The 27,637-nt window shown below is 39.5% G+C and overlaps 2 protein-coding genes across 5 annotated transcripts; one reads left to right on the forward strand and one right to left on the reverse strand.

The window, feature by feature from the left end:
• Positions 1-1,276: 1,276 nt before the first annotated feature.
• Positions 1,277-6,801, reverse strand: LOC114144621 (uncharacterized). 2 transcript variants are annotated; one of them, XM_028017661.1, is made up of 7 exons: positions 6,694-6,801; positions 5,995-6,083; positions 5,178-5,896; positions 4,247-4,742; positions 3,388-3,530; positions 2,726-2,818; positions 1,277-1,853 (listed from the first exon to the last, which is right to left on the reverse strand). In XM_028017661.1, exons 2-7 carry the CDS (start codon positions 6,076-6,078, stop codon positions 1,781-1,783), a joined length of 1,608 nt encoding a protein of 535 aa, XP_027873462.1. In that variant the 5' UTR covers positions 6,079-6,083; positions 6,694-6,801; the 3' UTR covers positions 1,277-1,780. The 2 variants fall into 2 exon arrangements, with proteins under 2 accessions (XP_027873462.1, XP_027873463.1); XM_028017662.1 differs by lacking the exon at positions 6,694-6,801 and adding an exon at positions 6,312-6,371.
• cc2d1a (coiled-coil and C2 domain containing 1A) lies at positions 6,775-27,420 on the forward strand. Of its 3 annotated transcripts, XR_003595515.1 has the most exons (29): positions 6,775-6,942; positions 7,106-7,175; positions 8,343-8,481; positions 8,791-8,894; positions 9,067-9,300; positions 9,413-9,722; positions 10,947-11,056; positions 11,137-11,209; positions 11,749-11,850; positions 12,399-12,526; positions 13,677-13,749; positions 13,846-13,985; positions 14,349-14,436; positions 15,595-15,671; positions 15,802-15,897; positions 16,896-17,009; positions 17,220-17,278; positions 17,482-17,598; positions 18,096-18,169; positions 18,255-18,313; positions 18,399-18,550; positions 19,347-19,437; positions 19,516-19,671; positions 20,169-20,300; positions 20,377-20,503; positions 21,585-21,661; positions 21,754-21,801; positions 21,882-24,699; positions 24,871-27,420. XR_003595515.1 is itself a non-coding variant. In XM_028017625.1 (28 exons), exons 2-28 carry the CDS (start codon positions 7,119-7,121, stop codon positions 21,912-21,914), a joined length of 2,970 nt encoding a protein of 989 aa, XP_027873426.1. In that variant the 5' UTR covers positions 6,775-7,006; positions 7,106-7,118; the 3' UTR covers positions 21,915-27,420. The 3 variants fall into 3 exon arrangements, 2 of the variants coding, with proteins under 2 accessions (XP_027873426.1, XP_027873425.1); XM_028017625.1 differs by having other exon boundaries at positions 6,775-7,006; positions 21,882-27,420; XM_028017624.1 differs by having other exon boundaries at positions 21,882-27,420.
• Positions 27,421-27,637: the final 217 nt, after the last annotated feature.

A 27,637-nucleotide genomic window follows, 5' to 3' on the forward strand; every position in this document is an offset into this window, starting at 1 on the left:
AAAAATGGAAAGGTTGGGTCTATTCCACCTATTTACAGCAATGTAAATAGGTTCCTGTGTTTGTTTCTGTCTTAAGTTGAAAGCCTTACATCATCATTCTATGTATTCAAACTTTAATGTAATGTAAATAGCTGTTGATATGTTTGTCTTTGTTTTAAATGTTGCAGATAAGTTGCATTTTTGTATGTCTCTTTTATTATAAAACAAATTGCTTAAAAAAGCAATATAAAGGAGGAAAGTGTTTGATTTGAATGTAATATAAATTTCTGTTGATGCGTTTCCCTTTCTTTTAAGTATTGCAGGTTCTAAATTTTTATTCTCTTTACATTTTAAAAAAAAAATGCTGTTAGCACTACGGTAAGAAACAAACAAACAAAACACAACAACTAAACAAAAATACAAAGGTTGGATCTATTCCGCTCCTTTACAGTAATGTAAATAGCTTCTTATGTTTGTTTCTGTTTTAATGATAAAAGTCTTACATCATCATTCTATGTATTCAAACTTTAATATAATGTAAATAGCTGATGATGTGCTCCATAGAGCACATCTCCATAGATCAGGGGTCTCAAACTCCAGTCCTCAAGGGCCGGTGTCCTGCAACTTTTAGATGTGCCTCTGCTGCACCACACCTGAATAGATTAATTAGGTCATTAAGGCTCTGGAGAACTGATCTACACAAGGAGGTAATTAAGCCATTTCATTCCAGTGTTTTGTATCTGTGGCACATCTAGAAACTGCAGGACAGCGGCCCTCGAGGACTGGAGTTTGAGACCCCTGCCATAGATGCTCAATCAGATTTAAGTTTGGATTCTGGCTTGGCAACTCTAGAACATTAACAGAGTGGCTCTGAAGACTTTGAGATACTGGCGTGTGATTTGGGTTATTGTCCTGAAAAATGAACTGTCGCTCCAGTCTGAAGGTAAGATGCTCCAAAGCAGTTTTTCATCCAGGATGTCTCTGAACATTGCTGAACATTCATCTTTCCCTATATCCTGACCAGCAAAGACGGCTGTCCTTTCCGTAAGATTCTCCTCTATCCGAAGAAGAAAGCTTGAGCTCCGACAGTGACCATAGGGTTCTTGGTTACCTCCCTGATTAAGACCCTTCTCCCCTGATTGCTCACCTTAGATGCCCAGCTTGCTCTGGTTAGAGTCCTGCTGGTTCCAAATATCTTCCACTGACCAATGGTGAAGGCCACTGAGCTCATTAAAATATTTCCGTATCCTCTAGACAATTCTATCTATTGTCTAGAAGCTAACTGTGACCTCTGACCTGCACTGTCAACTGTGGGACCTTTCCAAATCCAGTCCTATCAACTGAACTTACCACAGGTGGAGTCCATTTATCAACATCTCAAGGATGATCAGTGGAAACGGTTGTTTTGAGCATCACTGACAAAAGGCTTTGATTAATTACAAAAATGTAATTTCTTGGTTTTCCATTTTTAATGCATTTGCGAAACACTCAAAAACGTCATCCTTCAACCAGACATTTTAATTAATAGCAGACTGGTAAATTTAGCCATTGAGACTGATTAAATTGTTGTAACATTAAAATACCTAAAAGCAGCTCATCGGTCCTCCTAGGTTAAGAATAGATTCTGGTCGTATGAATCCCATAGATTTATTGAGGATGAACTAGATCATCAATATAGCCAAAGCAAACATTCAGAAAAATGTGGAAAACTAGGGAAATACTTTGTGTCGTCTTTTGTACTTTACCAAGGAACTCTAAACGAGAGAAAAACATGAGAACAAAATCGTCTGGAAAACAGTCTTTAACGTACAGAGCTTCTTGAAGGTTTACGCCGCAGGTTCTCCAGTTCTCGATGGGCGACCATAACCTTTCGGCTAGAACAAAAAGGGAAAAAAACGGGGCTAAGCTCTCGCTTTTAAGCTTCATCATGTGTAAATAAAGATCCACTGTTAGAATCTTTAAAGCTATACATCAAGGGTTAAGATGTACAGCAACATTATGTGAAGCAAGGTAATGAAAGCAAATAGTTATTACCCATTTCTGAAAGTTTTGAGGTAGACTTTTACCATCAGAACCAAAGTTATGTACAAGTAAAAATGCATATGTTTTTAGTCTATAACATAAAATGAAATACGTTGGAGGTTTGTGGTTGTAATGCAAAAAAGCTTAAGAAATATAAACACTTTGCACTTTATCTGTGTCACGTGAAGAAGAGACGAGGATAGACTGTCGGTCATCTACGTCCAAAAAAACCTGGTTGCTGATCATGATCTCCTCTCCAGTGTTGGTCGTTTTGCTAGCAACCAGTACAACACTGAAGTTTCAACATGATTCACAGGTTTTAATTTCTAGAGGACAGTAAAGTTCATGGAGATAGTGAAGTTTATATTAACCCTGTACATCTCTTTAATAAATCATCTGACAACACAAAAGAGCGCCACCTGTTATGCTCTTGATGCTAACAGCCTCTCAGATTCCCTAAACTCAACAATTTCTCTTAGCAGTCACGTCAAAGCTTTAGTTGAAGTTTTAACAAGACAAGATTTACAGCTGGCAGAGCTACTGCAGCCAATCAGAAGACAGAAACACAGGCGACAAAGATCAAAGTACTGAAGGGCAATAAAACACGTCACTCCCTAAGGAGTGAGGAGTCTGAGATGAGTTAAGAGGACAGAAAACATGACAAAAGTAGTAAAATGAAACATAAAAGTAGATCAAATAGTTGACAGAAATGGTTTCCACTCACTTCAGAGAGGAGAGTTCTCTGATCAGTCCACAGATCAGCTCTGTGGCATCTTCAAGATGACCCGATGGATCAGGTCCTTCCTTCATTTCCTCACTAGATGAGAGCAAAATGTTGGTTAGATCATAAATAGGTGATTAAAGCCATTATTTTATAACTTACAAGCTTATTAAGCATTTAAATATTCAAATTCCAGTCTTTTGTCCACTTCTGTGAAGTCTTATGAAGGAATTTGCTTGCTTCTGACAAAAACACACTTTTTCCTTTCACTAAACTTTCCATTAACATGCTTGGATACAGCGCTCCATAAACATTAAGTTTCTTTAGCAATGACCCACCATGGATGACTGTCCTGGCCTACTAGCCAACTGTCAAGTCAGGAGTCTTATTTGTACTGACAACAGCACTACATAGCATTTCTGTATTAAATTTGATTTTAATAGGTTCTATATTTTTATTTTGTGAGAAAGTAAATTTTGGGTTTCCATTTGCTGCAAGCCAGGATCATTAATAACTAAAAAGCAAATGCTTTAAGTTTATCTCTTTTTTGTGTAATCAATCAATGCTTGGGTTTCTCTTTTATAATTAAACTGCAGAAAAAAATTACTTTTTGACTATGTTCAAATTGTTCAATGCACCTGTATCGTCTTCGATTTTTTTCTTACATGAGAACAATGGTGTTGAGCTGTGAGTCCGACACGTAATCTAAGACTCCAGAGCCCGACGAGTCCTCCGGGTTCCTGGTTGGAGCGCGCTCAGAGTGGACGACAGAGGGACCAGCAGCATCATCATCATCATTCGGATCACACTGTGCAAACACACACAGGGAGCTTTAAATAAATACAAAGTCTAGCTCTTTCACTAGAAGTGCTGGAGTTAGTCCACGTAGACAACACTCCTATGCAGTCTAGAGATAGTCCAAATGACCTGAAGGATTGTAAGTACCCTTAAGTACCCTGGTAATGGCCTCAACGCATCTCACAGTTGCACAATTGTTCCTTAGACTTAGACTTCGACTTAGACTGGATAATGCAGCACAACATCAGCTGCAAAAGGTCACATCTCTCCAAAAATACTTCATGTATGCTTCAAAACTAGACTGAAGAGCATTACCTACAGGAGATCTGATCTGTTGGTATCATAGATACCCACCCCCAACATGGACTATTCACACTCCTACCTTCAGGCCTGACAGTCAACGACCACATTTACAATTGAAGAATGGATGCTAATTTGAGCCATCAGAGCCATCAAGAGTCGTTGGTTCTTTTGGCACTGTTTCAGTAAGTCTGGGGAGAAATCGAAAACCTAGTACCTCTAGTGTTCTTAACACAAATGATTCAGAGTTGAGTTTTATCTGTAAATATTACATCAGCTCCTGAGCTAAACGCTTTAATACTTTTGTTCTAAACTCCCAAATCCTCCACTATCCATTCCTTCTTACTGTGCATTTAAATGACAGAAAACCCATTAAAATCAGCCAAAACAATCATTTTCAGGGTCAACATCAGGTCTTCTACTTACGCTGTTACTCATCTCTTGGGCAGTGGGAGCCAGTGAAGCCTCACAGTTCAATTCTACAGATTGAGTCGCTGCAGAGGAAGCTCCTTCTTCACCACCACCACCATTCCCATCAGTCACCTCCAGTTTGCTTTCATCTGCTGTCCCGTTCACACTGCACCTGTGTGGATGAGCCGCGTCAGCGTCACTTTCCTCCTGCTGCTTTGCAATGAAAGCGTGGAGAGAATTCATTTGTTCTCTTGGTGACAAATCTTCCTCTGTTTTGGTTTGGATTTCAGGCTCTAGAGCGACGTCCTTGACTTTTGGTGGCTGCAGGTTCTCCAGATGTTTCTCTTCCCCTTCCTGTGCGAGTTGAATTGGTTCTGTGTTGCCATTTAGTTCTGGATCAGTCAGAGATCCGTCTTTAGCCTCAGAATCTCTTTCCTCTGAACATCCTGGATTACTTGTGGTACCGGTTCCGTCCGTGTCGGTCACAGAACCGTGGACTTCGGTTTCAGCTCTGCATTGAAGGTAAAGGTTAAGGTAAAAATGAAAGAAGCATATTTAAAGGGCTTGCAAAGGTATCTACATTTGTACTTTTGTTGCATTTTGTTACTTTACAATCACAAAGTTCAGTATATGTTACTCGGAATAGAAATATACATTATTGTCTCATTTCTTTTACTAATAAAAATGAGGCATTTATTTAAATTCATCTCCTTCTATGTACTGATACTCCTAAATGAAGTATACTGCAATAAAGCACCTTTTGAGGTAGGCCTGTCAAAATAACAAATTTTGCTCAACAATAAATTGTCCCTGAAGTTATTGCGATAATGATACAATTATTGCTTTGGGACCATTTTCAAAAAATATAATTTCAAGATATATGTAATGTAAGCTAATTTCTTCACTGCATAATATCACGGAAATTGAAAAAGTAAAAAACACTGACTGGTGATCATCAGGCTGATGCTCTTCCTCCCTTTCCTTTCTGACGTCTGCTGAGGCATGAGGAGGTGTGGAGTGTAAATGGTTTGGGGGGACATCGTCCTCTGAAGCTAAAGGCTCAGCGGTTTCATCACATACGGATTTTCCTGCGCTCTCTGCTCCCTCCTCCACACTCTCCCGCTGCTGTGCCTGTAGAATGTGACTCCGTTCCGTCTCTGTCAGACCACACATGCCCATCCTTCGCTTCTTCTTGACCGGTAAACCCGCCGCCGACTCCTTGACGTCCGCCGTGCCGCAGCTGGGCCTATTGTCGTTGGTGTCTTGACTTCTCTTCAAGTTGGAGCGTTCCTCTCCGACCACTTGCTTCTCCAAAACATCGCAGTCGGTTTTTCTGTCGTCTTCAGCGGTGGACACAAACATCTGGGGTTGGCCTGGCGATCTACTACATTCTCCTGAACCTGTTTTATTTCCGTTGGTACAATCATTAGTTTGTTCGCAGCAGGTCTCCAGCTCAAAACAATGGCTGGGATCACAGACAGTGGTCTCTTCTTTCCCATTATTTGAGACGTCTGTGGCATCTACCTCTTCTGAGTTGTTTTCATCTGCTTTTGAGAGACTGGACCGCTCCTCTCCCTCGTGCTGTATATTTGGGACTGCTGCACTTTCTTGGAGATCAGTCTGCTGCAGCATCTTATCGGCTTCTTTAATATCTCCTTCTGCATCCTAATAATTAAAGAAAATGTCTGACTTGTCAGTTTGTTCAAATGTAATACCATTAGAAGCTCTCTTCAAGTCCTAAATGCCTTTGGAAGGGGAACAACCTGGACCTCCCGTGTCTGGGAGGATTCATCAGTTGGACAGGTCCTTTTCTTTGACATCAGGGACCGAGTCTGGGGTGGAGCCATGTCCTCTTAAAACATACAAAAACACTCCTAATCAATTAAAGACAGTAGAGCTGAAACAATTAATTGATTATGAAATAACAGTCAACAAGTATAGTAACAGATTAATTGTTAACTGGAGTTCAAAAACATATTTGATGGGTAGGGACTGAAAATACGAGATTAAAGATACTCCAATACCTCTAAACAAAAGTCAAACAACTGCACTGAATTTCAAACCTTTTCTCTTTTTCTACCGTTGCTGTTAAACTTTGTTTTCCCTTAGGTAATTTTTGCCAACTAAAGGAAAGAAAAAGGTTTATTTAAAGATATGACAGAATACAACACAATGCAAACAAGATTTTTAAATTTTACTTTACTAACCATCAAATAATGATTTTTAGGGCAAACAAAGCAATTTACACCGAAAGAAAATATTCCCCAAAATATTTGAGCATGCAGCAAACCAATTACTCCTAGCTAGCTCAGAGGAAAACTGTCGTGAACATAACCGGCATCTTAAATTAAGTTATCAGTTGAGCTCGAGCGAAATTTTGTCTTTTTTTTCTACTAAGTCTTTTAATGTTAAGGCCTATTTTTTTTTAAAACTTTTTTTTTCACCAACCTGAAACTGCTCACCTGAGCTGCGTGTGCCTTTAACAGGACCAAACGTCACTGCTTTACGTCAACTATGGGCGTGTTTCCGACCAGCCGTAAAGCGCCATACAGGAAGTCATTTACACGGCGTACTGCTCTTGTTTTGACACTTCAAACTAAGCGTTTACACATAGGAGTGCCCGTCTTTGTTATCTGGTTAAAGTTGTACGGAAGGAGTTTTAAATCTGAGTGACCGAGCTGAGCAAAGCAGCATTGACTTGAGCTGTGAAGGTAAAAACAGCCAGTCAGAAAATGCAAAAGCTGTGAGGTTTCTTTTAGCTGGAAGCTAACAGAAGTAGGGACGCTAATACGATATGTGACAGTTTGGATAATTTTCTTTGCCGCATTATTTCAAACAAAGGGTTTTAATTATTTTAACTCGGTTTTTTCACAGGTGTTTACAGCCCATGAGTCGCAGCAGGAACCCTCCTCCCCGGGGTCAAGGGGCAGCCAGAGCCAAACAGGTAATACCTGTCATATCCCATAGCCAACTCTGTAAATTGTGCCTGATGTTAATTCACTGCTAGCCAATAAAATTATCTCCTGGAGTTAACTAAATGAAAAACTGTCTAGTGGAAAAGTACTGCGTTGATGTTTCATCTGACAAGAGATTGGAGGTATTTTTAGTCATGGAGAAGATGTGTCTGACTCATAAGGTTTAAATGATCGGTCAGTATTGAAAGGAGATGAAACGGCTAAAGAGACGGCAAAGAATACTGGAATTAAATAAAATCAAAACGTGGAAGGATAGCTGAGGCAGAGCTCACCAAACACCACAGAAATGTGTGAAATGTAGATTTAAAAAAATGGGTTTACACTTAACAACAATGTAAAAAAAAAAAAACATCAGTAAAATACAAGATGCCAGAACTAACAGCTGTGGATCCTACAGAAAGCTACTTCCGTGCCTTGAACCTTTTATGTTGGATAGAAAACTTTTACAAATTGAATGACGAACTGAACTAAATGCACTGTTTGATAACTGGGATCATTTGGACTGTATGTGTGATTGAATTGAAATAACTTTTTTGTAAAGTAACTTGAAATCCTGTGTTGTGAATTGGTGCAGTATAAATATTCTGAATTGAACTAAACTAAAAATTTAATTGAATTACTCAAAAGCCGACTCTAATTACTAATTGGACAATGTCTGAAATCAGCTGGTTGTCAGGAATTTTATCTTGGCGTAAGAGAGTAAAAGAGGCTTAAAAACAAATACATGCAACTATTTATTTATTTTTAATTGTTAAAAAAGAGCATACTTTATGTGTATCTCTCACATAAAATCCTAATAACATTTATTGAAATTTGTTGTTATATTCTGGCAAAATGTGGAAAAGTTAAAGGGTGTGGCTACTTATCGAAGGCACAATAAGGTTGTAGTTTATTTATTTAAAATTTTTTTTGCTTTTCCATTAGTGCTAAACATTTGATTGTAGGACCATGGAAAAATATTATAACTCATCAGAGATTTTTGGGATGAGTGTGAAAATAGTTCCTGACTGAAATCAAATCTGTGCTGTGACCAAAGCTTAAAGTGGTCTAATGTGCATTTAAAATGATGTTTTGTTGAAGTAGAGAATATTAGCTTTACATGCAATTCAGTGGCTCTCCTGCTGTCTGCCTCTCAGATGGGGCTTCTTCTCGACCTTACCCCGGATGCAGGGATGGACGATGATGGAAACGACGAGGACCTGGAGGCAGAGCTCCTCAGTTTGGTGGGAGGAGGGAAAGGAGGGAGACCACAAGGGAAGAAAGGGGACGGAAGATGTGAGTGTACTTCTCTTGCATTTTACCGACCGAGAGATAGCAGGGAAAATATGAACAAACCCGAGGGATTAGAGAAAACTTTGGAAACCAAGACTCAGTTTATTTCTCTTAAAGAATGAAAAGGTAAGAAACTCTTTGTTCAATCGATATGGAGAGAAGAATGTCCAATTCAGAGGGAAAAACCACAGAACATCAGTGAAAATCAAAGAGAAGGACAACGACTGTGACCTCACTTTAAAGATCATTGATTCATCTTAAATGACTCAACAATAAAGCCTTCTTGGTTTGTTTTTGATTATTTCTTTTCAGCTCCTGTTCCAATGTCTGAAATTGAGCGAATGGCGGCTCTGTGTATGAAAGATCTGGATGATGAGGACATGGGAGACGAAGATTTGGATGATGAAGACCTGTTGGTAAAACACACACTTTGCATCAATTTTAGACATTAAAAATAAGGTCTTAAGTCATATTTCTGGGCACTTTTTGAATTACTCACAGTGTCCCACATTTACCTTTTTGTTGCCATAATGATGCAGCTCTTATCTCAGTTGCTTTGTGTATTTCTTTTTCTTGCTCTGTTCACAGGCAGAATTAAATGAAGTGTTGGAGGATGACGAGGCGGCCACTCCTGCTCCAACGCGTCCCGCCGTCACTCCCACTGTTCCTAAAGCGAGCGTCTCTTCTCCCAGCGCTCCCGGCGGAGCGTCAGGGTTGGAGTCTCGCCTGTTGGAGCGCCTTGATATGTATCAGAAGGCTACAGCCAATGCCAAGGCTGCAGGCGAGACTAGTAAAGTTCGAAGATATGACAGAGGGTTGAAGGTAAACTGATAAAACAAAATGAAAAAATTTCAATCATAATGTGCAACATTATGATTCTCTGTTTATATACAGATCGACTCTGTGTGTTTATGATTGTCCTCTCTAATTGTAGACGTTGCAATCCATGTTGACGTCTGTGAAAAAAGGGAAGCCAATCAATGAAGAGGAGATTCCTCCTCCGGTTGCCATTGGCGCAAAATCGAACGGTCCAGCCGAGCCTGAACCTGTTAAGGAACGAGAACCGCCTGCGCTGATTCCCTCCCCTCCTTCTAATCAGAAACCATTGAGGGAGCCGGCGCCAGAAACTCTGAACACTAAACCTAGACATCTGACCCCTCCCCAAAAACCAGCTGCTGCCATCACCCCAGAAACGCCTGCGATCTCCCCCCTGACGCCCGGTCAACCTGACGCCCAGCACTCGGGTAACTGGGAACACCTTTCACAAGTCTTACTGAGTGTATTTAGTGTAGTTTCTAGTCCAAATGTATTATTATGATTGAGATAAGACAAACCAACTCAAAAGTATCAGATTAATAGTAACTATTTGATTGTTGAAATAATTGTCAACTAGTTTAGTAATCGATTAACTGTTAACTGGAGCATCCAGGTAAAAAAAAAAAAAGTCATTTTCTGAAAGAACAACATAGTCAGAGTGGTAATTAAGCAAAAACTGTACAAAAAATATTTACATTTTGCATTTAAGATGAGCTTCACCTGGTACAAATTCAGTGAAAAATATGTTGTATTAATATCCAGTTATTAATCAATTAATTGAAAAAATAGTCAACAGATCAGCCCTTCACTATATTGATAAGTCAAGCAGAAAGGACTGAGCTTTTCACATGTTGATGTCATAAGTATGTTTTTTGCTACAAATGATCAAGTGTTCAACTGAAGGATCCTGTGTTGTTGCATCTTGGGCTATAAAATGGGTTTTTTTTTTCATTTAAAAAGGAATCGGGGCGTGCTGTGGTGGCGCAGGGGGTTAGCACGCCCCACGTTTGGAGGCCTTAGTCCTCGACGCGGACGTCGCGGGTTCGACTCCCGGTCCCGACGACCTTTACCGCATGTCTTCCCCCCTCTCCTCACCCTCCTTCCTGTCTGCCTACTGTACCAAAAAAATACGAGCCACTAGCGCAGCAAAAAGCTCTTCGGAGGAAAAAAAAAAAAAAAAGGAATTGAATTGTTTATTTGCATTTTAAATGTTCCTGATATTGTATTAAAAAAAACTTAAATAAAAAATCTGTAGAATGTGCCATTGATCTGATTAATCATCAAAATAATCAGCTCTATTGATAACTAAAATAATCATTAGGTGTGTCCCTACATGTAACTTTTTAGCAAGCTATAGGAGCTTGTTTTAAGTCGATACTTTCTTAATATTGATAAATAACTTGTTCCACTGACATGTTTTCACTTAAAACAAGATATTAAAACAAGGAATTTTGGACTTCAAACAAGCTCCTATATCTTGCTGAAAAGTTAGTTTTATTTTATTTCAAGCGTATTAATATATTTACACTAGAAACTAGACTATAAATACTTGGTAAGATTTCATGTTATTGCTGTGTAGAATCACCTAGTCTCCGTTACAGCTCTCCGTCTGACAGGAAACTAACTTGTATTTATAATTTCGCTCTGTGTAGAGCTGAAACAGGCAGTGCTGTCCAGACAGAGGGAGTATAAGATGGCTGCCATTCAGGCCAAGCAGAGCGGTGACATCAACCTGGCCAAACAGCACTACCTCACTGCCAAGGTAACACAGCCGCTCTGGCAGATCTGTTTGCTTCAAAATTAAAGAGAGTCAACGAGATGTTCTGCCCTCCATCGTTGCAGAAGCTCGACTCGCTGGTGGAGGCTTTGGACCGAGGGGAACCAGTGGAACTGAGCTCGCTACCCCCCCCTCCAGGTGAGTCTGTAGCACTGCAGTTAAAATGAGAAAAACTTGACAAATATCTCAGTTGAGGTTCAGGCAACAGGGGTAGATATCTTTTCTGTTATGAATCCAGGATTAAAGACTGGAGCCAGTGCAGGACACTTTATCTTTTATGGTTATTATAGGACACATAAGAATTAAAGTAATTGCTTCTTTTAGACAGAGCTACTGGTTATAAATGTTGATTTTACCACCAAGTTTAAATGCTGCAGTCAAGCTTTATGATTTATTTGTCTTTGAGAGTCAATACTGTCTTTTTTACTGAAGATATTTAGCATTATTTTATGAGTTGCAGGTATAATTGAGCTGAAATTAAGTCAATAAAATTAAACGGCCTACCTGCCTACAGTGCTCCTGATTTAGATTTTATCAGTGCTTATTAAATAAATAATAAATTAACTGATTTAGCTCATATTTACTTAGAATGTTGCGGTCAGAGTAATATCCCACCTTTAAGTTTTTGTTACTAAGGTAACCAGTACTTACTTTTGCATTGTTCTGATTATCTGCAGGAGATGCAGTGGAGCAGCAGAGTGCACCTGTTCCTCCTCAGACTTCTGCCAAACCTGCTGCTGCTCCTGCTGCTCCTGCACCCACCCAGATAGCCACCAACAGTAAGATCCTCCTTTCTCAGTGGTGCCTTTTAAATACTTCGTGTTCACTATTTTCTTATGAAAAAATCTATAATCTTTAAATAGATGTACCTAAAATTGCACTCGTATAAACTCACACTGAGATTTGAGTGTATTTAAAAAGTATTTTTTTTTGTTTATTGTTTATTAAAGTTGATCAGAGGATAAAGGATTTTGTTCTATTTTTTTCTCAGTATATAAGATTTGAAAAAATAATCTATTTTCTCTTAGCCAGACAAACATTAATGGCAACTGAACAGGAATCTAATCAGTTCTGATCAATTGCAGAATTTAGCCACCAGGTGGCAAGATGAGAACATTTTGTTTACTTTAGTCAAAACAAGAATCCAAACACAAAACCTTTCATAAAGGGACCAGGGTTGATAATATTTTTAAGGTATATTAACAAACATGCATGGGTTCTGTGTTAAATGTTTGAGTGGTAGCTCAAATTTTGTCTTTGAGCTGTGAAAACAACATAATCATGTTAAATTTAGTATCCATAAGCATTTGTGTTGGTCTTTTTACAGACCTTCCTGCTCCCAGCAGCGTGGCAGAGGCCCTGAAGCAGAGGATGGACTTTTACAAGCAGGCAGCAGAGGGAGCCAAGAGCAAAGGAGACGATCGGAAAGCTCGCATGCACCAGCGGATTATTAAGGTATCCTCAATCCTTTTTAAAGGGAATCGCTTTTGCTGCACACATTAATCACATTTGAAAAATTCACTTGCTTTAAACATCTCACAAAATTAGCTATTTTATCAATATAACTTTTTTGACACATTGGGGCAAATTTACAAAGCTAACTGGGTGTCTTAAAGAGTTCCCAAACTCCTTTCTGAATGTCTGTTATTACATATCTGAAATTACATGCAGAGGAAGATCTGCTCTTGGGCTGTATCAATTGGACAAATGGTCCTCTCTGTGTTAACATAGTTTACCTGGTTTTAGATGAAATGTCACATATTTCGGGCATGATTTTGTGCTATTTGCTTTTTAGTTATGTATGTTGTAGTTATGGTGAGCAGCCTCATATCCTGTAAAACCTAAGGAGTTTGTGTGAAAAAATACCACCGGCTGAAAGCCGACATTTTGACATGGGATAAAATGAAGAGCGGGGACGGTGCATTGGGTCAGGAATTTCACAGAAGATTGAAGAATTAATTTTTCTGCCAATACATAATTTTTCAGTTCAGTCAATGCTTTTTATTTTTGAATGACTGTTAGATTTTCTTTTGCCTCTGCGGCGTTGCATTAAAAATATTTAGATAACCTATTGATTTGGAACGATCTTAGTGTGATTCCTGCCTGAAACCGACAGATGCTGTAAAGCTTTGAGGATTGCGTTGTGAAGTCTCGACTTGTGGCTCACTGCAAGAAAATATTTGTCTGCATCTGCTGTGTTTGTGACTAAAGCAACTTCAGCAGAGTTCCTGACTAGAACCGAGGTGCAGATCTATCTCGTATCAGCAGGAAGTGATTTACCTGGCTGGATCTGTGTCTGCTTTATGACTATTGCAGATGTGAAGATGTTTGTAAAATCAATGCATGGCTTTTGTACAAATTATTTTTTAATGTGTTCTTGGAAATAGTCTCCACCTACAGAGTGGGTTTCCATGATTTCTACTGAAGTTTGGCTGTATTGATGAGTTTTTTGGTTTTTTTACCCGCCAATTTTTCCAATTCTGAGTTATTTGCTTGCGTCAGTCACTTTGGTTTTGTTTGCCTCCCTTTTTCTTTCAGCCTCCCAGAGTTTTGTTTTAAGTCAAAACCATCCATGATTTTTTTTTTTCCTTTTTTCCCCAAACAGCAATACCAGGACTCCATCAAAGCTCACAGCGCAGGCCGACCTGTCAACCTGAATGATCTGCCAGTGCCTCCTGGTAACTTCCTGGATATTTTGTGTCAGGTTTTGACTCCAGTTGTTAAGCTTTGACTTGTTAAGCTTATTTGAGTGTTTGTGTGTGTGTTTTCTCCAGGCTGTCCTCCTCTCCAGGGCTCAGAAGGGAGTCAGCAGAACCTGATAGGTGTCCTGGAAACGGCTATGAAAATAGCGAATCAGGATGCCGACGCAGATGATGATGACGATGATGAGGATGGACAGAAAGAGGCTGCCAAGGTGGGGATGAAAAAGATGGAGAGCTGCACAAATGGCCCAAATATCCCAGTGCAGCCAGGAAATCTGTCTGTGGATTAAAGAAAGAAAAGCTTCATTTGGTGCCATTTCAGCTCCTGCAGCTTCAAAGAAAGTTTTTTTTTTTGCTTTTTATCAGTATTGTTTCCTGCTCTGCACCTCCAACCAAGCACTGCAGGATTGCTTGGTTGTTTTATGATCTGTTATGACAAAGCAGTAACTACAGAACCAGCTTTTCATGTTAATGTACAATATGGTAGATTTGTCTTTATTCCAAGCTATGGCCATAGTTTAAACCATCCTGTTTGTGGAGGTATTTTGTTTGTCTGATGATTTTCCTTTCTGTAGCCTGCAGTGCGTCCACCTGTGCAGAAAGCAAAGTCTCCGGCTCCCCCAATCCCTGCAGGATCCTCGGTTCCAAAACTGGGACCGAAAGGTTGGTTCAAAACTCTGCATGTTCTACCTGCAGTGCCTTAATAAAAGAAACACTTGAAATTTTACCATGTTGTGACATTGTAACAATTATCTTAGTAATCATTTATTCAATCAATCAGATTTTAAAATGACATATTCTATAGATTTTTCATTAACTACTTAAAGCTGTTTTATACAATGTTAGAAATGCATGTAAGCATTTCTAACTATTGCAAATAAGCAAACAAAATAAATTTTTTAAATACAAAAATTAACATTTTATTGTCAAAAATGAAGAAACATGGCATTACTGTAATGAATTTGAAGCGGGTGAAGCTAAAACTATGCCATTTGAGGAGTTTTGGTTAAGACATTTGCAATGATTTTTTTGTAAATCTAAAATGGAAACGCTGGAGATGACGGTGCAAAGAAAAAGTCAAAAAAAAAATTATGGACAACCCTGAGCATCCTCTTCATGAGACTGTTATAGAAAAACAGTTTCTTTAGTCAGAGACATCTACAAATTTGTTGTGATACAGACTGCTACAGAAGATCTTTCCTGCCCACAACCTCTTTATTAAATGAGCTACAACAACTTCACATTTCCCTTTGGGCTCAATAAACTGTTTTTGAATTTGAATTAAGTTTGAACTTAAAAATGTGCAGTTTTGGCATAATTACTGCTCTGTAATTATGGTAATCTTTTCTGAAAATGACCTTTTTTTTAGTTTGTATACTCCATGTGATAATTAATCGATTGCTAAATTCATTGACGACTTTATTTCTGTAATAGATACATCACAATTAATTACTAATCGTCAGCCCTAATACCTGTTAGCATCAATTTATTTCATGTGAGTTACCACAAAAAGCATCGTGAATCGGAAACAGAATGGTTTAATTTGTACCAAACCTATTTAGAATAGCTGGATTTACACCGAGATTAAATTACACTCTGTCAATTGGATAACTTCTGAAGGCAGTTGCTTGCAATAGATTTTCTTTAGGGGTGTCAGAATAAGGGGCAGGAATGTTACTTCCTGGTTGCTCAAGCACAGGAAATGCCAAATGCCAAATGTGGAAAGGTTCCTGGGGTGTGAATACTTTTGCGGGGTGCTGCTCATGTGTGAAATGTGTCATAAATCTAAAAACCAGATTAATGTTCCCACTACATTTTCAGCCCAGCAACAGGTAGACTTCCTGTTGCTAAGACGACAGGCCTTTTTGCGTGCAGCTCTTCGCTCCAAACAGATGAAGGTGAGCTACAGGCTGTTTATTTTTTCCCCACCTGTTTGGTGTTTCTCTGCTGTTTGTGGACATTTTGTTGCCTGTTCTTGACAGTCTGCTGTGCAGCAGTGGATGTATTCACATAGTTGGTCGTTTTCAGGACATGACTGGAGCAGCACAGCACCTCAGACATGCCAAAGGACTGGAACCCATGGTTACGGCTGCAAAGTCTGGCCTTCCCGTTGACATCACAAAGGTTATAAAGATTTTTGCTTTGGCTAATAATTCTTACAGCTGCACTCAGTGCAAAATAGAAACAAGATGGTGGAAAGTGAGACCTTTTTAGACTTACGTTTTCTGTCTCTGCTTCCAGATAGGAAGCTCTGTTGTCATCTGTCATACATTATTATTCCACACTAATACCTTTCATCCCAAATGATTTTTTTTTTCTTTAAATCATATCCGACTGTTTTATTCAGCTATGCTTCATATAACCTATTGATTTGTCTGACTCAGCCCCTCCATGGATTTACCCAGAATGTTGTGTTTCTGTTTGTCTCATTATCAGCGGGACATCACACAGGTGTCAAACCGGATGCTCACTTCAAACCAACAGGAAAAAAAACAATATTTGAATAGATTTCAAAGATGCCATGACATGTTGCAAATAAAAACGTTTTAGCTTGGATAGTACAGTGGCTTATGTGTTAAACTACTTGATTGCCAGTATTTGGTCTGACATAACAGCCAATGTACGCAGAGGGATATCTCTGATATATGTTGGGTTTTTTTACTGATGTGAGAGGCCTTTCAGACAAGAGGCAGACAAACAAAATTTTCCAAATTGACAGGTTTAGACACGACACAAAGGATTTGTCTTTCAATAACCCATTTTGTGTGGTTTTCATAGGAAATATGATCATAGACATCCAGAATTTTTTTTACAAAAGCAGACTTTATTGCCCCCATTTATTAAACTGGGCTTAATGCAGAAAATTGTGACTTATATCTTGTTCTTGCTGCTGAGAATAAACAAACATGTTCTACTTCAAGAAACTAGAAAGAAGTAAAACACATTTAAATGTATGCAGCCCTCGGGTATTTTCAACAGTTTTGGCCCATGTGGTAAAAGCAATTTACACTATAGATTTAGTGCTGTTTTGTTTTTGTCATGTTCGTTACTCGACTGTTTTAGGAGATTCCTGTTTCTGTTTTTAAAGACTTTCATCACATTTTCTCACTGCTTTGGATCAGATTCCAAGCGCTCCGGTGAGTGAGGAGGATTATTCCCTGAGCCGTTCCCGGGCCTCTCCTCGCTCCAGTGAAAAATACCAAGCACTCATGGATCTCCTACGAAAGCAACACGAGGTTAAAACCTTTTCATTTAAAAGTCTGTTGTATAAATATTCCTTCACATCACCTTTTAAAATGCTTGCCCAGCCTCTTAATGTTATTGGGCTGTGAATCTTTTTATAAATCTGTAAGTTATTTTCCATTTTCTCCACATTTTCCGTCCCTTTGCTAGCACATGCTTTCTTACCCACAATCATCTTCTTCTTGTGTCTCGATGTCAAACAGAAATGTTTGGACCTCTCTCAGCAATTCACGCTCATGGGCAATGTAGGCGAGGCTTTGAAGTAAGGAACATATTTTCACTTCTCCTTTTTCCCACATATTTACACTCTGAAAAGCATCATGCGTTGATTTTCAAACACTCAACATTTGTTGGGTGTAACAATTAGCACGGTCTGTCACACTGCGCCTTGACAGCTGTCTCTGCTGACTTCAGATGTCTTGCCGTCAGTATTTGTGCAAAAGTCTCTCTTGTGTCTCCCCTCAGGTCTGAGAAGCTGGTTGAGGAGACTATGAAGTACATAGAGCTGCTGAAGAATGCCCACGCGAAGGGCCACCCGGTCCCCAAGTGCCTCACCCAGGAGAGAACCTTCAACTCCGCAAAGTAAATCGGTTTCATCCCCATCAGATTTTACTCTTGTCTTTTTTATATTTAAGGATTGATCACTGGGATTCTTGAGGTTGAATCCATCTAGGATTAGTTTCCCAAAGAGACTACTCATAGTTTGGATAGCAAAACTGTTGTCCTTAGTTATAGAAATGTAAAAGAGAAGTCATGTTTTATAGAGTGAGATGGTCATACAGTTAGAAACGGATGGATTAAGTTAGATAAATATGCCGGAAACAAATAAAAACATTCCATTTCATTTTGCTTATCATTTATTTCTCTTCCAATGAAGCAGGGTTTTAATTTAGTGAAGTATGTTTTGGTCCTGGAAATGGACTGCTTTACCTCTGTGCTGTGGGAGCTGAGTCAGAGTGACTCATTGTGACTCAGTGCATCTCTGTTCCAGCATGATATCAAGCTAAAAGCTGCGTGACTCATAAAACAAGCTAAATTATTTGGCTTTTATCTTGATTGGTTGTTTGTCCATCACACAGGATCAACTCCAACCTGTCTCCCAGTGACCTGGTACTGTACATCATCCGAGGCATCAACTTGCCGGCTCCATCAGGTACGGAGGACGTATGCGTCTTCGAGGTAAGCGCTTCGTAACCTGGTAAATCTGAGGCCATTCACACCGAGCTCTGACTCCACAGGCGTCTCTCCTAATGATCTGGATGCCAGCGTAAAATTCGAATTTCCCTTTCCCAGCTCGGTGAGGCTCCGTCTTTTTCTCGGCTAGTTGTTTTTAGTCGGTGTTGGCTGCACGCGTCTGTGCTGAACGGTGCGTTTGTGTGTAGGAGGACGCCCAGAGGGACAAAACCGGCACGGTGAAGAACAGCAGCAGTCCAGAGTTCAAAGAGCAGTTCAGACTCAACATTAACCGAACCCACAGAGGATTCAAACGGGTTGTTCAATCCAAAGGCATCAAGTTTGAAGTCGTCCACAAGGGGTAAAACTACTTACAGTGTCGTCGAAATGTCAGGAAAAAATACACTACTCAATAAAATACATGCAACTGAATAAAAAAACGCAATGACTTTAATAAAACTGACTAGAAACAAGTTAAAACAAAGAGACCCCAGGACATACAAGGGCTGATGGGACTCAGAAGACCATAAATATTCAAAATAAGTACAAATATTGATTAGCGGCTTGTTTCAGCTGCTGAAGCCACATCTAATCTATGCATTAATTCAGACCTCAGCTGCACTAACAGCATCTGGTTGGATTAGAGGTGGGCGATATGGACTTAAAGTTTTGCAGTACTGTTGTGATAACAATAAAAGTGACAATATGAACCATTTATAACTTCTTTTTTAGGTATCTGTATGGTTGTGACTGCATGACAAAACGATTTATAGCCCAACAAATCCTGCTCTTGAAGAACATTCCCATTTGTAATGCGCTTTTTTATATCTAAGTCACATAAAAAACTGATTTCTATCACTAAATTTGATGCACAGAAATGGCATCCGTGGAAAAACCCCACCTTTTAGGATGAACAACATAATCAAGTCTTGCTAAGGCATGCAAAGACTTACTGTCAATGCAGTAATTAAATGTAAAGGAACTAAAATAGAGGAAACTGATTCAACATTTAGTAGATGATTTAGAAGCTCTTAAAAGTCCTTCTTCAGCCTCAACAGGAAGTTTCTAGAAAGGTCAGCAGCTGCATTCCTATTCATCACCAATCAATGCATGTTGTATCTTTTGCCATTTACTTTCTCGACCCCGTGTTTCTGCAGAGGTCTGTTCAAGACGGATAGAGCAGTAGGCACTGCTCAGCTGAAACTAGAGGCTCTAGAGAACCACTGTGAAATCAGAGAGATCATAGAAGTAAGCGTTAATGATCAAATGTACGGCTCACACAAGCATTTGCATCGATTCTCTCTGAGAGCACGTGTGTCTGGACAGGTGATGGATGGCCGTAAAGCTACCGGTGGGAAGCTGGAGGTGAGGGTGAAGATAAGAGAGCCTCTCTCAGGAGTGGACCTGCACCCGACGACGGAGAAGTGGTTCGTTCTGGAGCCGGTGTCGCCACTTTCTCCTCCAGAGAAGCAAAAGGAGCGAGTGAGTAGCCAACAGTTTGCCCGACTGGATAATATAAGAATCAATAAAACACAAAGGCTTTTGCTTCACGCTCCAACATTTTTTAGTTTGGCACTAGAACGAATATCTTGGAGAAGAGACCAAGTGCCATGATGTCAGAGAGAAGATGTGTGAGAATATAGAAGAGAATTAGATGACTAATATCTTATCAAAACAGGGCAGTTGGTGTATTTCTGCAATAAGCCCTCCTGCAGAAATCGTCTACGTCTCACCTGAGTCTAGCAACGTTACTGAGTCTTACAGTAACGTTCAGCGTCCAGAATATGAAAAATGTTTTTTTAATACTTTTCAAATAAAGTCAGACAAACTGACTTTATTTGCATGTGCGGGACTGTATCAACCATACTTCTGCTTAGTTAACTATTACTGATCACCTCTAAACGGAAATAACTTACAAGTATCGTGTGAGGATAATCCATGTTGATGAGCTGGGTTTGTTTTTCCTCTGTTCCTGTAAGGCTCCAGCTCCTCAGTCGAAACCCAAACACGAGTCGAGCGGCAGAAGCAGTCGCCCCGACGGCTCTCCTCCTCAGTACAAACTCCACAGCTTCAGCCTCCTCAACTACGACAAGGAGCGGCTGGAGAGGAAGGTTTGTGTAATCCAAGCCTGTGCGCAAGACATCTGTTTAGCCAAGGTCTCACTTGCTCATTACTGAAGTCTTTCAGATTGCAGATTACCGGAAAAACCATCGCGATCCCCCATCTGACCTCATTCATCAACACAAAGAGGTCACGCACAGGCTGCGCTGGCAGAAAGCTCAGCTGGAGCGAGCCTCTCCTGCTCTGCTGACAGGTAGTGCAGATTCATAGCTCAAAGGTTTATCCACACACTCATCTCCATGTGCATCAGACTCATCCTATGGCTTTAGGTGTTATATAATTTAATTCTGTGTACGTATCTCCTTTGCGAAGCTTGTGCTCGGTCACTTTCACGCTCATTTCAGGATTTCTAATTTGGGACGTGAGCGAAGGTTGCACTCGCCCCACGCCAGGTCTCAGATCAGCAGAAACGATTGAGCTGTGTCCGAATTATTACTCCCGACTACTGCATGGCAGGCGCAGTGAAAGATTTCAAGTGATATGTTTATTCTGGGTCATTTGTAATAGTTTTCTTGATTTTTTTTTTGAGCTTGCAGATCTCTTTTATTTAGCTGCATGAATATGAAAGCAGTAGCCTCAGTATCATAGGATACGTACTGTATGTCACATAAAATCTAAAATGAAGGCCTTAAAATGTCTTCCATTCATTTTTAAAAAGTAAGTTTAGCATCAATATGTTAATTACAGGTCTTTAATTTTGTCTTAATTTTCCATATTATATGTTTTTGTTTCTTGCGGGACTTTTCTGTCAGGTAAACGTTTGAGTCGCACGCAGACTTCTTCATTGGATTCTGTGACTCCAGACAATTGAAGCTAGTGCTAACTGACTGCTAACATACCTAGCCTGGGTGTATTAGCTAGCTAGCTTTTTTGCATCTATCGTGAGTAAGTGATAATTTATCGCCAGTTGGCTGGACAAAGTTCATACGTTTCTGTGGAGATGTAGGTCTTAAAAAAATGAGGGTGATGGCTAGTATGAATGGAGCATTTATACTAGTCTTTAAAAGTCTTAAATTTGAGTTGATGAAACCTGGAGAAACCATGATAAAAATCCTCAAAATTTGCTTCTGTGTGACAAGTCTGTAAATGTTTAAAGGCTCAAATGCATTTGAGAGACACTGTATTGTTTATTTAATTTTTATTAAACTTGCTCAAACATCTAGTTTTGCCATCATATCCATGTCCTTGATGAGTGTGTTTGCATGTTGTGACTGTAACGTTTAATCATGCCGTTATTTTTAATTATGTTACCCGTGTTTTCACAATATGTGCAGAGTATGAACACGTGCTGCTGCGCTTCGTCCAAGGACTTTCTGAGTCTGTGAAAAAATACTCCAGCCAAGGCAACAGGGTGAGTGTGGGCGGGTCAGGGTAGTCAGATTTTTTTTTTTTTTCCCCTTTGGAAAACATTTTCATTCTCCTTTTTTATTTATTTTTTAATAGGAAGCCGCAAAGGATGCCCTGGGAAGGATGAAGATGGTAGAGAGTGAGGTAATAGTGGAATAAAACCTGTTCCACTTTGTTGCCTGTGAGTCAAATGTACGTAGTTATACTTTGTTTCTGTCGTTCAGCTGGAATCCCTAAAACGAAAACGCACAGGATGAAAGAACAGTGAGGTGGAGACTTGGCTGCAGTACTGTTATCTCTCTCATTCACACTCTCATACCTTGAGCGTGACGATGTTGTGTCCAAGACAGCTGGATGAACCAAACCTCTCCTTCCTCTGTCTGTCTGTATGACCTGTTCAGCATCTGGGCTGTAACTACCAAGGGAGGCTGATTTTAAAGGAAGCATTTAGAGGCATGATGGGGGAGACGAACGTGCTGAATTATTTGCACTTATTAAAAGAAACACTACAGAAATTTGCAATCATTTTTGAATGATGTGGGAGAAAATCTATGTAGGGATTTTATGTTTTACATATGATACCAGCTTTTTTTGGTGTTCTCAAATGACCAAAAATATATATTTGTGTGTGTGTGTGTGACCTGAGGTGTATTGAACCAGTGGATTGGGGTGGAAGTAACCCTTTCTTGCGGCATTTTCCCTGTGTAATGAGCTTAATCTAATCTGTCTGCACCAGTGTTCCCAGATTACAGTAATCTGTTCTGTTTGGAGTTTTCCGATATGGGGAGGAAAGAAAACTTGAAGGAAAAAGAAAAAGAAAACAGGGCTCCGGGGTGTCTGTGCTTACATCCCATAATGAGGGATTAGTTTGTGTGTCACCAAGAAGATGACTAGAACAAGACGTTGAGACGGTGTTAGAGGGAGGCAGGAAGAGGAGTTTGGGTTCCTCCTCCATCGTCTGATGTGTTTTCAGGTCTTTTCCTCCTGTGGTTCCAGTATGAACCCCAAAATTATTCATACCTCCCAGAGATTTAGATCCAAAATTATTTTCCTTCAACCAAGGAGTTTTAAAATACAACAAGGGGAGTATCGATTTCGACTATAATATTTTTTTGTATTTAATTTACATTTTATTAAACATGTCATATCAAAAATTATTTACTCCTCTCTAAATAATCTTTAAGAAAAATCTTTATGGGCTTTGCAGCAGTGAAACTCTTGTCGTACTGTAATTTCCATTGATTATTATTGGGATTATTATTGTGGTGAGCTTTAAATCTGTGCAGTTTGAAGTCCTCCATGCCATCACCCTCATTTTTTAAATTTTTATCTACCTCTTTTTCTGTGTCTGTACTCTGGCTGCAGAATGTGAATATTACTACCAGTCAGAAGAAGCATGTTGGTAAAATTAAAATCTTGTTTAGATCTAAATCTGCCAGGGGTATGTATAATTTTGAGCCTAGCCTTGCATATACTCATCTTCAGCCTGGATGTCATTCAGTTTGGCATTTTACTGATTTATTTTAGTCATTCCTTTCTGTTCTGGTTTTTAAAAACCAGAAGTTGGAATTTGTTGTGATTTTTTTTAAATCTAGAAATGATCAGAACGTCTCAAATATGAAAATACAAACTCCCCAGTTTCATTGCGGAAAGCCTATATTTTATTTTTTATCTGGATATTTGACCGCTCTGCTTGTCAGAATTGGTTGAACTCAGTTACATTTGGTGGTTTCCTGGCTCAGACTTGCTTTAGGGCGTAGCCGCTAATGTTCTGTAGGATTGACGGTTTGGACCATGCTAGATCCTGCTTCATCCAGTCTAAAGTCAGTTTTGATTTGTTTGGGATCTTTGTCCTGTTGGTTGGATACCTGGCTGATAACTTGAGATGATAACTTGTCCACTTGGGCCAGTTTCAAGGTGTGGGTTTTGAAGCAGTGGCCAGTAGTGTGGAAAGTGACACTGGTCTCTCTTATGATGGAGGTTCTTGGGTTGTTCCTCTACCTCCTAAAATGTCGGTTTGGGTCAGATGGTTAAAATTTAGATAAAGTTGTATTCCAACAAGACAGTAATGCCACAATCACATCAAAACTGGGTTTGAAACGCTGACATCAATCTTCCTGGGCGACATTTCCAAAGCCCCAGTTTTGAAGCCATTGAATGTTGGTGGACTTTGCTCAAAAGCTCCTCTTGGCATTTCCCCCAGGAAGGGCCGTCACTTATCAAGCCAACATTATGCTGGACGCTTGTTGATGGCTACAGGAAGTGCTAAAACTCGGCTTGTTTTAAACGTTGAAGCTGCATGTTGTCATACTTCAACCCTGGTAGACGAATGTCCCCAATAAGACGAGGCGTAGAATCAAAAACTCAAATGAAAGCCCCCTAATTAACTGCTGGAACGGTTTTCAGAGGCTTATCCCAGCTTGAATGTATTCACGCTGTCGGACAACAATTCATTCTTTCAGCTGTCTATTAGAAAATAACGAGCAGCTGCTGCATCTTTTGCCGCTGGTTTCTGTGGTGGCGTTTTGCGAAAACCAGACCGCGTCCAGCTGAGATCGCTGGCAGCAGCACAGCGAACAGAGAGGTCTGACCGCGAGAAGGCTTTGTGTCGGTGTGGTGAGGTAATTGCTCAAATAATCCTTGTTAAAAGTCGGAGCTCGGAAATCTCCCTAAACTTAGATAAACGTTTTTAGTTGCATAGTTTGAGATGGCCATTAAATGACAAAAGGCAGTCTGTTCACAAAGCTGCTGATTTCCATTCACTCCAGGGTGTCGCAACTAACTTTACAGACATTTAAACGCTTGTTTTGAGCCAAATGCGACGGCGTTAATGCTTCGCTCTCTGACGCATGCATGCAGTAGCGCAGTTTATATGCTGATTAATCTGAAAAGCTCTGCATTAGGAGAGATTTAGATGCTGTGACTTTGACTAGCATTAATGCAGACTCTATGGATCAGCTGTGCTCCAAGGTTTTCTTTAAAGTTTTTGTATCGCAGAAATAAATGAAGGATCACCAGATCTAACCAAAAGTCAGTTTAGAGGTTGGTTTTCATTTACATTGTCAGTCAGAAGTGTGCCTGCTCTGATAATACTCATATGTGTTGATTGTAGGTTGTTTTTTCTTTTTCTTTTTTTTATTAAGTATTTTTGCCAGGGTGGAATAATTTTTAGCACAAGTTGGAATTTCTTGTGGATTTTCTCTAATCCATAAGGGTCACACATTAAGCAGACAGGAACAAATTTGTACATACACCTTCATAAATGTTGTGTGGCGAGCTGCAAAAAAACAACATGCTTTTCTTACCAATCAACCAGCTTCCAGCAAAATTCTGATCCGATATTTGAGCAATTTTCTTATCTGTACTTTTAGGAAACTTATAAATGGGACACTTTCCTGGGATAGACCAGCTTGTGAGAAAGCCTTATGTTAAAGCTGCAATATGTCACTTTTATAAATTGATGGTTTCTTACATGTTTTTTAAAGCTCTCACTATGTTGTGACAGTATAACAAGTGTGGAAAATCACACTCCTTTTCCCTGCGATCATGCTGCCATTTGCAGAAATACACTGCTCTGTCAGGAACAATCAATCAGAGCCAGGAGGAGAATCTTAGCGCTGTCAATCATACTTGTGTATGCGCTGTTCACAACCTCCATGTTTCTCTCTGGTACGCTACGGCTTCTTCAAATCAGCAAACCCTGCCATGAATGTTCAGGCTACTTGGCATGACCGCCAATCATGGCGAATAAACGGTTTTTCTGGAGCGGAAAGTTGTTTCTCTGCCAGTAGCGCATTTAGAAGTGTGTACACAAAGTTCATTGACAACACTAAAACCTTCCTCCTGGCTCTGATTGGTCATTTTTGTCCAGGAGTGGTTCTTTTCTTCAGACGGCAATAGAAGGAGCTTTTTTTTCCCACTGATTGCCTGTCTCATTATGCTGACACGACAAAGTAACAGTTTTAACAAATATGTAAAACAACATTTTGTTTATAAAAGTTACCGACTGCAGTATTAACTGTTCTTAAACCAACTCCGATGTAGGTTGGGGATCAGTTTCCTGTTTGAACACCCGATGATGTCCAAGCTTCAACCCTCTAGCTGACGATGTGAGGTTAACGCACAAATCACTCCATCTGATTTGTGCGTTACACCAATACAACTGGTAGTGAAACATACTCTCACCATGATTCTGCCACCACCGTGCTTGACTGTTTTAAAACTATTTAAGTAGAATCGTAGGACAGCCTAACAAAAGTCCTGGCCCCATCCTATTCAAAACTGATGAACTGTCCTCAAAAGCAGAGTCCGTGTCAAGAAATCAACCAATGTAACTGAGCTGTTCCTGGCACAAGTGACCTTTATGCAGCCAGAATGATGCCAGAAAGTGTGCAGGACATTCAACCGGATACTAGTGGTGGTGTGTGTCTGCGTGTAAAATGTTGCTCTTGTGTGGATTTGACAAAAATAGTTGTTTTGAAGTTGTGTGATGGTTTCACCACGTTGAAAGAACTCTTCAGATGCATCATTAAAAGCAAAACCTTCATGTTTATATTGAGCATTATTTTGACCGTGACTGTGCATTTGTAGGGTTACTGATAGACTTGATGCTTCACATTTAGCAAGAATGAGTCTCCATACTTTGTGTGTCTGCACTGATGCCCATTTGTTTGGATGTGGGATTTATTTTAGAAGCTTCCATGTTGGATGGTGGAGATGATAATCTGATTTTTGTTGTCTTAAAAGTCGGTGTGTCCTAATACTGCAACCTGAAAACGGAATAGTAGGAGGAAACGCACACAGGAATATCATCTTCAAAATTCATCAATATATAAACTTTATCTTCATCAAGTAATGGCAGAAAACAAATCTAAAAAAAAATGGAGCAGCATACTTTTTAAATGGTTCATCGTTCATTGTCCTAAACCTAGAAATATCCTTAACCAAAACGCATCAACCATCAACCAACCATGATGAGCTGTAGCTAAAACAGTGTTTTCTAATTTTGCTTGAATTCAATCAGTGCTCATGTAGCGCTTTGGGAAAGTCCTGAACACTAAACGTTTTTTTTCTGGGCTAAAACTGCTTTTGTTGCCTCATTATGGCTCATTTATAGCTTCGTTGCAGCGTCATGTAGCTCAGCACTTGTTTTGTTTTATTTATTTATATAGGTAGATAGGTAGATATGTATATCTGTGTACCTTTAACCCCATATTATCCCTAACAATCACTGCACTCCTCATGTGACCTCCTGGCCTCTGTAGCTATCCTGTTTTCATGGCAACAAGCTCATCAGCATTCATGGTGATGGGACAGCAAAAAGAAAGACATCTGTAAAAATGTGTCCTGCTGGTGACTCACGCTCCTCTCCTGCATTTATACCAGGCTACACACACACACACACGCACACACACACACGCACACTCATCCTTACTCTAATTGTTTGGTCCTTCACTCCTGTTTTTATCCCCTCTATGTCCTAAAAGCTTGTTTCTCATTATGCTTTTTTCTTTTGTTAAAATAACTGTATGAAACATATTCCTCTGTTGGTAAAACCCTGATTGTTTTTTTTTGTTTTTTTTGTCATGAATGGGCAATCAGTACAAATGTCATATTTTTTTCCACTAACTAAGTTGCTCTATTTATATATTCCAGGTTTTGGTTATCAGTGCAGCTCAAAAGTAGAAATGTTCCTGATTCTTCAGGCTTTATAATCTCATGTATGAGGTTGGTTTTAAAACAAATAAAACGGTGAAAAAAGGATTCTTTGTCCTGATTTTTAATTTCTTTTAGCTAAAGGGAAATCTAACTTTATTGATCAGTACACTTGGTTTTTGGTTTTATTTTTTATTTTTTTACATGCATGGTTCTGTGGAAATCATTGATCATTGTTCCACCATTGTTTATGTTTTTCTCCACCCATTTCAGGATGCGGTTTAAAAATTTCTTCAGTTTTTTTTCAGGGTACATTTACTTCCCT

Source organism: Xiphophorus couchianus, chromosome 5 (genome assembly GCF_001444195.1).
Source record: "Xiphophorus couchianus chromosome 5, X_couchianus-1.0, whole genome shotgun sequence".
Taxonomy (NCBI): Eukaryota; Metazoa; Chordata; class Actinopteri; order Cyprinodontiformes; family Poeciliidae; genus Xiphophorus; species Xiphophorus couchianus.